This window comes from Coloeus monedula (genome assembly GCF_965178545.1).
Source record: "Coloeus monedula genome assembly, chromosome: 14".
NCBI lineage: Eukaryota > Metazoa > Chordata > Aves > Passeriformes > Corvidae > Coloeus > Coloeus monedula.
In genome coordinates this window covers 15,520,113-15,532,246 of record NC_138794.1, presented here as the reverse complement: position 1 = coordinate 15,532,246, position 12,134 = coordinate 15,520,113, and the positions used below count along the sequence as shown (strand labels likewise).

The following is a 12,134-nucleotide window of genomic DNA, read 5'->3' as shown; positions in this document are numbered from 1 at the left end:
GCAAAGGAGATCCTTCTGTACAGTAACAGCCTCTCTAAGCTCCTGGTTCCTAGACACAAAGTGATTTTTTTAGTGTGGATATAAATATAAATTTATATAGAAACCCCTATATTTTAACATGGTCTTCCATTTCTTTTATTTGCTGTTAATACAGCAGTCATTTGAAGTTGCTGAAATTATGTAAGTTTTATTTTGCTTTCTTGACATGGTACCTGTTAAAGGGTAGCCTGTAAAGGGCTCATGTTTTTAAAATGTTGCAAACTTGGCATATTGAAGAAAGAAATCCTGTGCCTGGAGATAACATTTGTTCTTGAGTATTAGTATGCCTTGGCCTCTATCAAGCAGCACAGCAGGCCAATTTTATGTTGCTTTTCTATTAAAATTGCAGGGAAAAAAATACACTGACATCTTCTTGTATCATCAAGCTGTCATTAAATCACTGCTTTCTTGTAATACAGCAATAGGTAATATAGATAATACTAGTCCTGATGCTAATGGCTTATTTTTGTAATTAGGAAGGTAAAGAGTTTGATTTTTTTTTTTTTTTAATGGGCATTGATGACTTTCCTTTTCCTAGCAAAGAAGGTGAATGGCATAGACCCAGGAGGTGGTGGTGGTGGCATCGGCAGTGCCAGTGGTCAGCAGACTCCTCTGTTTGAAACTTACTCAGATTGGGATAGAGAAATCAAGAGGACAGGTGCATCTGAGTGGAGAGTGTGCTCAGTCAATGAAGGTTATATGATCTCCACTTGGTAAGTGTCTCTTGGAACACCAGCAGGAGGGAATTGGGCTGTCTTGTCCTGTGTCTCCCACAGCCTCCATCCCACCCAAGTGGGCACTGCACCTCCTAATTGTGCTGCTCTCTGGAGAGGCCCCCAGATGAAAGATGCTGCAGATCTTGTCCCTAAAGGAAATGTCATGTTTTGGCATCTGTTGCTTTTGTGCTTCTGTACTTCCACGTGGGACACACAGTTTCTCAGCAACATCCTCAGGGCTGTGCTGGCACCACAGCTGAGCCCTCACACGGGGCAGTGGCAGCTGTGCCCAGGGGCTGCTCTGGGACAGCCTGACTGAGCTGGTGACACAGCACTGCAGCAAGAGGGAAGATGGTAAAAAACACAGGGAAAAGTAACCTTTTTTTATCATGTTTTTTTCCACAAGCCTTCCAGAGTATTTTGTGGTTCCATCTTCCTTAGCAGATCAGGACCTGAAGCTGTACTCCTACTCCTTCATTGGGAGGCGAATGCCAGTAAGTGTCCTCTTTGTTCTGGGTACTGCTCGTGGTCATTGGATAGTATTCACCTTGGGGCTGTTTATGCCAATTAACAGAGTTCTGTTAATAGGATTAAGTAAAAAATTTGTACAGAATAGCTTTAACCTGAATTACTGTGGTGTTCCTTGTGTTTTTTCCCCGTGTTAGTTATGGTCCTGGAATCACCCCAACGGGAGTGCCCTTGTGAGAATGGCCAACATTAAAGATGTATTGCAGCAGCGAAGAATCGATCAAAGGTAAATGATTGGTTGTGTTACTCTTTAATCAGAGGGCTGGGGTAACACCAGTGGTGACTGTGACACAGCAGTGGGTGGCAGTGGAGGGGATGCAGTGTGACACTGCAGTGTTGTAGTGCGGGAACTTTGGAGAGACTGTTCTCTGGATGTGGTTCTGGCACAATTTTCATTCAAGGCCATTCCAGTTTCAAATACTGGATAACTTTTCAGATTTTAAGGTATGTTTATTTTTTAGGGGGCTAATCATTCAGATGACAGAATTTATTGATAAAAGGATCAGATTTTCTGTAATACAGTTTACGTTGGTGGAGATTTTCTTACCTCCTTCAGCAAGACAGTAAAAAAACCCCTTCATTTGTGGCATTGGGAAATACAGTTCTATAGATTTAGTGTCACAATGCACATGGTATTTCTGTGAAATGTTTGTCATTCACTGTCCTTAATGAAAGACTGAAGGCATTTAGTGCCTTGTGTAGGTAGTTTACAAGGTTGATATTTTTGTTCTTTGGTTTAATTTGTAGGGTGACTTTTGTAGTAGTGCAAACACCTGCATTGTGTGTTAGGCCGGAGCTCTGAGTTTTAGTTGAAACACTGTCAGATTTCCTGACTTCATAAACTTTATATATGTTCTCTTTATTTAGCATAGATAAGTCTTACTAAAAATGATGGAAAGCTAAAAACTGGATAGGGTTATTTAGCTGTCAGTCAGCCTCAGATTTCATTTCCCTAACGTAATGTTTTAATGATCCAACCTTTCCATTTCTTTGTTTTGTAATTAGCAGACACCAAAAATGGTCAGTAGCTTTATGGAGGAGCAATGTATCTCCTGAATATGAACTAGCAAACTCTTTTTTTAGAATGAGGTGCGTGTTTTCAGTGGTTTTAATTGCTTGCAGTTAAAGACAGTGGCATGTTTCTTGAAAGACTGTTACCTTCCTCTCCAACAATAAACCTGCTGATTCTTCTCCTGCAGGATTTGTAATGCCATAACTCGAAGCCATCCCCTGAGAAGCGACGTTTACAAATCTGACCTGGACAAGTGTCTCCCCAACATCCAGGAAATCCAGGCTGCACACATCAAACTCAAACAGCTCTGTGTCAATGGTACGCTGGGCTGTCCTTCTTTCATGGGGGTGGTTTTCCTGACATGCAGTGAATTCCAGTTGACCTGGCTGACAGGGACTGTTACTGGAAGTTGTTCTGCAGTGTAATTACTGTCCCTGTTGCAGAGCCTTTCGATGAAACTGAAGAGAAGTGGCTGTCCTCACTGGAAAACACTCGCTGGTTAGAGTACATTAGGTTGGTACCATTAATAAAATGATGTTCAATGGGATGTGCAAATCATTCAGCACTGTAAATAAGCAGTGCATCAGCTGAAGGATTCTTTGGTTTAATATGTAAGTTAGGTAAATACAGATAACCCAAATATTTTTTTCTTGTAGACTGAACTTCTGTTAACTGTTAAATCACTTTCTTTTCCTGTCTAGAGCCTTTCTTAAGCATTCTGCTGAGCTTGTCTATATGATGGAGTGTAAGCACGTTTCTGTAGTTCTACAAGGTAATACAACAGAGAGCATGCTGTAATTATTAGCATTACTGTGATAATGTAGGTAAACAGATTTAGATAACATCAACCATAATCTTTGTACATAAACCCCACGGCTTCTGAACATCTCAGGCATTTGGGGAACTAGAAGGGAAAATAGTTTTCTTATGTATCTGAACTGTAGTATAGTCCTTAGCATCAAAGGAATATTTTGCTTTAAGTCTTTGTGGGTTTTCTTCTGATAATGATGATAGAATCAAAACCTTAGGGTGAATCTTTGTACTGTGTTAATTGGGCTAATAGACCCTGCATAAGCAATATCAGTTTAATTCAGAGGTTCTATACACAAAAGTATTTCACTCAGTGCCCACTCCCTGTGTCTGTGCAAACAGATATTTCAGAGAAAAAGACACTGAAAAACTTGCTAATTTCTGTAATTTTTACAAGACCTGTTCGGCTGGTATATCCCACTCTGCCCATGTAACGGCCTTCCAAAGAGTGCTTCAGGGTGGAAAAATGCTGAAAATTTCTAGCAGCATGAACACCCTTCTTCTCAACACATCTTGGTTTAAGTATCAGGCATTTGGGTGGGCATTTTGTTCTTGATGAATGCACTGCTATGCTGGATATTGCAGGAATCCTTTCTATAGAATAAATCTCAGTTTAAGAAAAAAGAAGTGTGTCTTTCTTCTAGTTTGTTGGGGTTTTTTTTAATTATGAGAGCAATTAAAACAACTAAAAGTATATTTTAAAGGAAATTCTAAGAAAACCATGGGACCTAGTTGCACCTTTTTGCTCTTTGAAATCTAATTCTGTGCATTTATACCTTATATGTTCTGTACATTCTGTATGTTATTTGCAGAGGAAGAGGGACGGGACCTGAGCTGTCTTGCTGCTTCTCTCATTCAAGTCATGCTGGATCCCTATTTTCGAACAATTGTTGGATTTCAAAGCTTAATACAGAAGGAATGGGTCATGGCAGGATATCAATTTTTAGATAGGTGTAACCACTTAAAGAGATCTGACAAAGAGGTAAAAATTAATTGTATTTGCATGTGATCACAGTATCTGCTTGATATCATCCTGAACATTTATTCGTACAGAAATCTAAAAGTAAAAATGTGTTCTAATACTTTCAAATCTCATTATAGTAATATCAGAGGAAAGGTATCTTTTCTTTACCCTCTGTAGCCATGTGAGAATCAGTGAAATACCAAGTGCAATCCAATGGGTTTTTGTGTTGCTTGAGGGTTACACATGAAAGCATCTCACTGCTACAAACACTAACACAGCTCATGTTTCAAATTGAAACCAAAGGAGGTGAGGAGAGGGTTTGGAGGGGGTAGTTTTGCTGTGTGTTTTACCAATCCTTGTTTCCATCCCTGTGAAGTTATCACTCTGCAGTGCTTTCAGAGCAGGCAGCCACATGAGCAGACACAGCTGCTGGGAGATGAGGGAGGGGAGCGCAGGGCTCAGCTTCCAGCACTGCCAGCTCATGTTGTTTGGCCTCTTCATGGCAAAGAAGGGGCTGCTAACTGCAGGTGGAAGCACAGAGGACCCCGGTTAGGAACCTTTTTCAGGGACAATGCCCAGAGTCACGGAACAGGAATTTATATCCCCAGAGTGTGGAGCCCACAGATAAACCGAGGGCACTGAGCACCAAGCGGAGAAAATGTGTGAAGGGATAAAGAAATGAGATGCCAAGAGGGAAATAATGAAAAGCAGCTATTTTGGCCTTAGGAAAGGATATACTGAAGAGTGAAAACGGGAAGGAGGAAATATTTCTAAAGCTTTACATAAATGATGGTTTATACTTCTGCCATTCATGGGCTGCTATGGAAAAGAGCTAGAAAATGTAGAGAGAAATAGAGAGAAATTACCATGGCTGAATTAAAAGCTCTCTAGTCATTTCAAACAAGGAAGTAAATACATTGTAAAAACAAGGCCAAGTGGCAAGGAAGGCTCATACAAGCACTAGTTTGGAAATTATGAGGGACATACAGATGGCAGAAAGGATTTTTGCAGCTGCACAAGTATGAGGGGAGCCCGGGAAAGAACTGTGTTTTTACACAGAAGGGAAAGCTATGCAAAGGTAGTGCTGAGAAAGCAAGTGGCTAAACAGGAATACAGGGTGTTACAGTTGCATAGTATCACGAAAAATGCAAGACTCCAAATAGTTTACCCTGTTGAGTAATGTACCAAATACCCTAACTGCAAAGAAATCGGTATGATTTGGGAAAAGCTTATGTTAAATCAGATAATTCCTTGTTTCTTTTCCCAGTCTCCTTTGTTCTTGATGTTCCTTGACTGTGTTTGGCAGCTGCTGGAACAATACCCAGCAGCCTTTGAGTTCTCTGAGGTGTACCTGACCATCCTGTATGACAGCGCCCGCATCTCCTTGTTCGGCACCTTCCTCTTCAACTGCCCTCACCAGCGAGTCAAGGAAAGCACTGTGAGTAAGAGAGGCTGCAGCTGCTTGTCCAGCAGGAGACTACAGCCTGCCCCGCTGGAAATAACAGCATCCCAGCTAAATGCTTCCTGTGTGTTCTTCAAAATGGCACACTCTGTTTGGGGCAAAATATTCAGGTCCCCAGGTGAATACAATCAGAGTGTCCTCTCAGGTGATCTTTGCAGAGACAGTGACTAACTATCCAAGAAAAAAGTCTATTGAATTCCTTTGTTGTTTTTTTCCTAGGAAAACATTGCTACTGTACATTATTATTTGTACTCCTCTAGGAAGCAAATCTGTATCTGGAACTCAGGAAGTAGAATGACAGGCCATAAAGAAAATTTCATGCTTCAGGCAAACTTTGAAATCTCTTAACAGAATTTTTTAAATAGTTGAAAAAGTTGGGGATGTTGCATAAAGTTCCAATAGTAATGTACAATTGAAGCATTTAGAAAACTGAACACTTAAATTTGTTTTTGAGAACTGGAGCTTATCAGAACTGTGTGTAGAAAACATTTGATGGCTGATAAAAGTGAAACTTACTTATTTTGTTAAATATTTTCCCTTTAGAGTTGTAGGTAGCAACCTTACGAAGAAGCAGAGTACTGAGGGACTGTTGCTGTATTCTCAAAATGCCAATTTGGGGGTTAAGAGTAAGCCAACAAACAATTTAATGTAATTGAAAAGTAACTGCACAAATGCAGAGCAGCTGTTTTCTCCTCCTGTCTTGCTGCTCTGCTGTGCTGCCTCTAAATTACATCCCTGCTCCTCTTTGCCCAATAGTTATGTCCTGGTTTTAGGATTCATGAATAAGCTGATTTTCTTCGATTTTAATCTGCCTGAATGTTAACTTCTCATAGGAATTTGCTATAAGCAAAAATATTCAGCTGGGTGATGAGAAAGGCCTCAGGTTTCCATGTGTTTGGGACTGGTCTCTTCAGTTCACGAGCCGGGACCGGCTGCTGTTCCACAACCCGCTGTACGTCGGGAAGAGCGCGCCCAGCGTGCACAACGGGGCCCTCCGGACCTTCAAGCGCTCCAAGGTGACTGGGGGGGCTGGGAGGGGCTGTGCTCACTCTCAGGGGTCCTGCTGGGGATGCTGCAGGTACCGTTGGATTAGCAGCAGGAGCCTTCATTGTCTTGGCTTCCCAGCCTAAAGAAATGATTTTCTGTAGAAGTAAAGATGTAAATTGTTGAGCCTTGTGTTTTAGGACATTTTCTGATGTGGCTGAGTCACTGCCAACATTTGCATTATTTCGCCTTTGTAAAAGTGATGACAGGCCACTTTTTCCCCCTGGGGTTGTCAGTATTTTCAGTAAATAACTGATTATAAGTCAGTCATTTGTTACTACAAAACATATCCATTTCTTTTTAAAGGCCACAAGTGGCCACAGTTTGCCCTGTGAGCCCTGCAGAAGTGACTCACAAGCTCAGAACTATTTAAAGGTCACAGCATTTCTCTGGATGATGCACCCTGGCAGTTCAGGGAAATTTACTATTGCAATGGATGTAGAACTGGAAAATTACCGGTATTTATTTTCTGCAGAAAAACTACAGCTCCACATTGCGAGGTGTCCCTCCAGCACTAAAAAACGGAATAATCGGTGAGCAGGAGTTCCTTCCAAGAAGAAACTCTCTGATACTAAAACTGAAGCCGGACTTTTTCCAGCCAGTGGAGGGGCAGAGCCACAATATGGAGCAGTACTTCAGAGACTGGTTTGCAAAGCCCGTTGATTTGCACGGAGTCATTCTGCCCAATCTCTCTGGAACACAAATAAAACTGTGGAAACTCTGCTACTTCCGCTGGGTTCCTGAGGTCCAGATCAACCACGGCGGCTCCATCACCGCTTTCCACAGAGTTTCTTTGCTGGCAGACGAGGTGGACATGTTAAACCGCAGCCTGCGGCAGTACAAGAGCAACTCCTCCTTGCAAGGCCCCTGCTCGGAACTGGATCAAAGCAGGATGTACTTCAGAGCTAATGGTTTAAATGACACCTCTGGTGCCCCAGACTTTCTCTCCTCCTCATTCCCATTTTCTCCTGTAGGGAACCTATGCAGACGGAGCATTCTGGGAACACCTTTAAGCAAATTTTTAAGTGGTGCCAAAATCTGGCTATCCACCGAGACGCTTGCAAATGAAGACTGAGGTGATGTGGAGGTTTAAAGGTTTAGGGAGAATACTGCATATCATTTTGTCTTTTCTAACTTAACACTGCTAAATGCGGCATTGAAAGCTGTAATAATTTTTATATACAAACATTACGTAAGATTTGCACAAATATTTAAAAGCAAGGCAAGTCATGCTTCAAATCGCACAATTTTGTCTTCAGTAGTTCTCATCCGCTGGGGCTTCTGCTCCCCAACTCCTCCTGTTCTTGGGGGTTTGGCTCATTACAAGTGATAGAGCATTTCATCAGCTAATTGAAAGGCTTGGTGTGGTCATTAATGAGGGTTCTGCTTCAAATACTTTTGTTTTGTCAGATAGTGACTGAAGTGACCCTTTGATAGAACAGCTTGGAAAGCCAAAGTAGTGCAGTGGAGATGAACTGACAGCTGAAATCTGGGAATATACTATTTTATCAGACTGCCTCTTCAGGAGTAATACTTACATGCATAGATACAAACATACTAATGTTCCATGACTTACCACCCTACATATGTGCTAATGCAGTGTATCCATGGGAGGGGTTGTTCCCTTTTCTTGCTCTCCCCAAAATGCGTTCATTAACAATTAGTCAGATTTGTGCTCTTTGTCGTGAGCTTGACTTTAGACTATAGAAATCCACATCAGGACAATGCACTGTTAACCTTAAAACATTTACTGTAGATATGGTATTGCAGTAGCTTTAGAAGTGCCTTTCATTGGGAGAAAACAGTAGCAGGATTACTCTAATGCAGCTGACACCCCCCCCAACTTTTTAAAGCAGATTGTTGTGGCAAGTTCTTGTTCCATCCCCTGCTTCCCCCTCTCCATTTCTGGAAACAACAGGCATCCAGAAGAAATAGCAGGTATTCCCTCTTTAAGGTTAAGCTTGTTTTTAAATCCCACAGGATCCTCACCTTTTTATAAGGGCATCTTAATTACTCAGCATTATATCCCTGCACAGATCCCGATCCCTGCCAACCCTCTCCTCATTTTTTTGTAGGATGAAGTAGCTTTCAGCAGAACTCATACTTGAGCCCTGCTGGAGGAGGTCTGGCTCCATATTGCCAGTTCCACGAGGGGTGCAGGTGCTGCAGTCACTGGTAGGCAGGTGCTGCAAGAAGAGCAGGGAGCGGTGCCTTCTTTCTGCAGACGTGCACATCCATAGGGACAGTGCAATGCACAAGCACTGCCTGAGGGAATTGCATCCAGTAGCCTCTGTCTGCTTAATGCAGCAGCCTCCTCATTGTTCTGAAACCTTTTTAAATGATAGCTCTCCCTGGATGCTGTGCCACAAAAGGACTTGAGTTTCACAGGGAGAAAGGCAGGAGTGTGAAGAATTCCAGGAGTGTGGAGAAATAGTTCTGTGTCATTCTTGTAGGTTAAGGCTCCTGTCAGCTGCCTTCTCTGAACAGCAAGGCTGTATTTTATATTAAATTATTTCTATGTAAACCACTAACACTGTTGAACTGATCCTGAGCCTCTGTCCATGTGTAGCCTTACCAGTTAAGGCACCAAAGGCCTTATGTGATGGACTCAAAGCTGTTCTCAATTTTCTCAGTGGGGAAAAAAGAAGGCTGCAGGATGGGAGTACACAGGATGGGAATACGCAGTGTATTTGAGTTTAAAAAAAGGGAAGGGGATAGGATTTGGAGGTCTTTGTTTGTAAAACCAAGCTGATCTTCAGCACAGCTTAAATCACAAAGTGGGGTTTGGCTCCCAGGCTGTTCCCTGTCCAAGGCTGTTCTGTGCTCACACTGCTGGGGTTGGAGAGGGAAGCAAGGCAGGGCTGGTGCAAAGGTGAACAATGTCAGGGGAGTGGGCTTCTTTTTTTACCTAGCCAACCTTCCAAACCCTGTTCCTATGCAAAGAAGCTGGTGTGCGTGTGTGTGCTGTGCACAACGTGGGCAGGCACAGGCTGTCGTGACACAATGCCAGGTGCTTCTGGGCAACTGTTTGTGAGGAAAAAACGTGCATCACCTCAATTGCCTAATTATGCTGCAAGATGAGCTGAGCATGTTAAATGGTCCACAAACCAGTTGTGTTTATTTCCAAGCTTGCTGGAGCAGTCATCTCACTTGCTCATTATCAAAGGTTTGTATTAGTTTGCTTTTGCCATTCCTCTTTTCCTATTAGCTTACTGCTTTCCCTGGCCTGATACTTGACATAAAGACCTCAACCTGTGTGCTTAGTGTCTTTTGGTACCAATTTATTTTCTTTTAAAATGACAGTTAAAACTATAGTGTCTTTTTTTTTTTTCATTACTTAAAGATGTAACTTCTTTGGTTTAAAGGTACCAAAAATGTGTAAATATATTACTCCACAAAAGCAGCTGGTGGAATTAAAAAATGTTCAGGCTAGTACCCTTTGGGGGAAAAAATGGGTACTATATTTAAACAGAATTGTCTTTTATAAGGAGATTTCAGACATTTTTACATTTCAGTTCTAAAATGTGTACAGATGCTGCAGAGGGTCTTTGTATTTTATATATATAGCATGGGAGAGGGTTAAAAATAATATGCCTTTATAATAAACAAAACCTGTCAAAATACCTATTTGCCAAACAGACTTAAAAAGAAATTTTGTAGCATTCCAAAAAGGGAGTTAGGTAAGCAGAGGCTGAGAGGGGGCACCTCCTGCAGAGAAGAAGGGAAGAGATCCACCTTTCCCTAGACTTGAAGACAAGGTTCTGCTTCCTTGTGTGGCTCAGCCTTGCTGAGGAGTCTGAGCAACTGCTGTGTCTGTGGGAGTGAACGTGTGCCTGTGGATGCTGCTGCTTCGTCTGAGTTAAACAGCTGAATCCTTTCTGATATACTTTTGAAAGACAGGTACCAAGTGTAAATTTTGAAATATTCTCCACTCTGCACAGTTGCCTTATCAAGTCAGTAGGGACTGTTCTGAATATCTTTAATAACTTTCAACAGCAATTTTGTGGTGTGAGTATGTATCTTTAACTTCCGTGTACAGAATACTGACATGCAAGTGTGTATATATATGTCTGTGTATATATATGTACACATATCTCCCAGATTTTCATTTCTGTTTACCATTTAAAACAAGATACTGTTAATGCCATTCTCATGTTGCAAGAGTAGAAAAGCTACCAAGCAGCTCATCCTTTTGTGTTTGTAGAAAATGTGCATTACTGCAGCTGTTCCTGGCGAAGTCATGACTTTGTACCACACATGGGGAGCTCCGTGGCTGCTCCTGTGGCTGCTGACCCCCAGTGCAGCAGCCAGGGCTCAGTGCAGGGCTGTGACTATGGTGGCACCTCAGCCTCCAGGTGCTACCCTGTGCCACACATGTCCTGCCTCCAGAAATGCACTGAGAACTGAGTGTGTGTGTGTCTGCCCAGGCCTGCACGTGTGCTTTGTGTGCACCTGCCTGCAACCACTCTGGTCAGTTAACTGCCTTGTGTTTTAATGAAAATGTAGCAAGCTGGGCAAATGTTTTGGCTTATTCTCAGATGGAAATATATTAAAACCAAAAAAAAAATCTAACATATATTTAAGCAAAAGATGAAATCTTAAATTTGCCTCTAACCAAGAGACAGAAATCTGTACCTCAAATTGCTCTAGGCAGTAGGTTTCTAATGCTGTTGCTGTGATGGTTTACAGTTCACCATTTCAACTGAAACTAAAACCTTTGTGCCTGATAATGATTTACTGAGTAAAGTAGCAGTGGCAGAAAGATTATAAAATCCTAATGCTGAGTTGTGAATGTGAAGTAAATTAGAGTCAATAAAAGTTTGTACCTTTCCATAGTGAACTTCAGGTGGTTTTCTTTGACTTCCCCTAACAAAAAAAAAAAAATTGTATGTGTGTGGTTTTTTCCAAGAATAGCATGGACACTGTGCTATAGAAAGATGATTAATAAAAATGATGTGCAAATTACCTTTTTTCTGGCTATATTTTATTACAGTGTCTTCAGTTTGCGTGGTAATCAGAACTTCTGATAGCAGGAAACTTACTCAATATGAGAATGAAGACACCAGAGAAAAGATGTTGGCTGTGTGTTAAGAGAAACCCACGGGATTTTAATGTCTTAAAAGGGAATTCATCTTTTTAATTCCAATTGACTGACATATTTCTGAACGAGCAAACACATCAATTTATGTGGGGCAGAACTGACTATATTGAGTGTGGTCATCTTGGCACTGACCAACTCCTGTCTACTACCAGAAATATTTCCCTTTATACAGGTACTACAGATACAGCAGAAGGGGCTGTTAAATAAATTAGCCTTTCATATACAGCAGCACATTTAGAACAGCATTAAAGCTTTATGCCCTATTCTGCCATCAGTGAACACCTGTATTTGTTTATGTACAAGTGCAAAATTCAAATACATAGTAGTAAGTGGGGACAGGCAGAGAACCACACTGGTCCTGACAATCCTGTCAAGGGGCTGAACTCACACCTTGAGAGGAGACCTGCCCAACATAATGAATCTGGGCCACACAGGCACCACAGAAATGAGCAGGACCT

The 12,134-nt window shown here is 41.7% G+C and overlaps 1 protein-coding gene across 2 annotated transcripts in view; it reads left to right on the top strand.

Moving 5' to 3' along the window:
• The window catches only part of MTMR10 (myotubularin related protein 10), a 36,604-nt gene extending 25,064 nt beyond the window's left edge, over positions 1–11,540 (top strand). For both annotated transcript variants that reach the window (XM_082290738.1, XM_082290739.1), the window contains 10 exons: positions 578–752; positions 1,162–1,249; positions 1,421–1,509; positions 2,483–2,613; positions 2,739–2,808; positions 2,997–3,067; positions 3,918–4,087; positions 5,337–5,507; positions 6,365–6,547; positions 7,051–11,540. In XM_082290738.1, the coding sequence (XP_082146864.1) occupies positions 578–752; positions 1,162–1,249; positions 1,421–1,509; positions 2,483–2,613; positions 2,739–2,808; positions 2,997–3,067; positions 3,918–4,087; positions 5,337–5,507; positions 6,365–6,547; positions 7,051–7,650 (1,748 nt within the window). In that variant the 3' untranslated portion in view covers positions 7,651–11,540. The remainder of the gene's footprint in view (positions 1–577; positions 753–1,161; positions 1,250–1,420; positions 1,510–2,482; positions 2,614–2,738; positions 2,809–2,996; positions 3,068–3,917; positions 4,088–5,336; positions 5,508–6,364; positions 6,548–7,050) is intronic.
• The last annotated feature ends 594 nt before the right edge of the window (positions 11,541–12,134 follow it).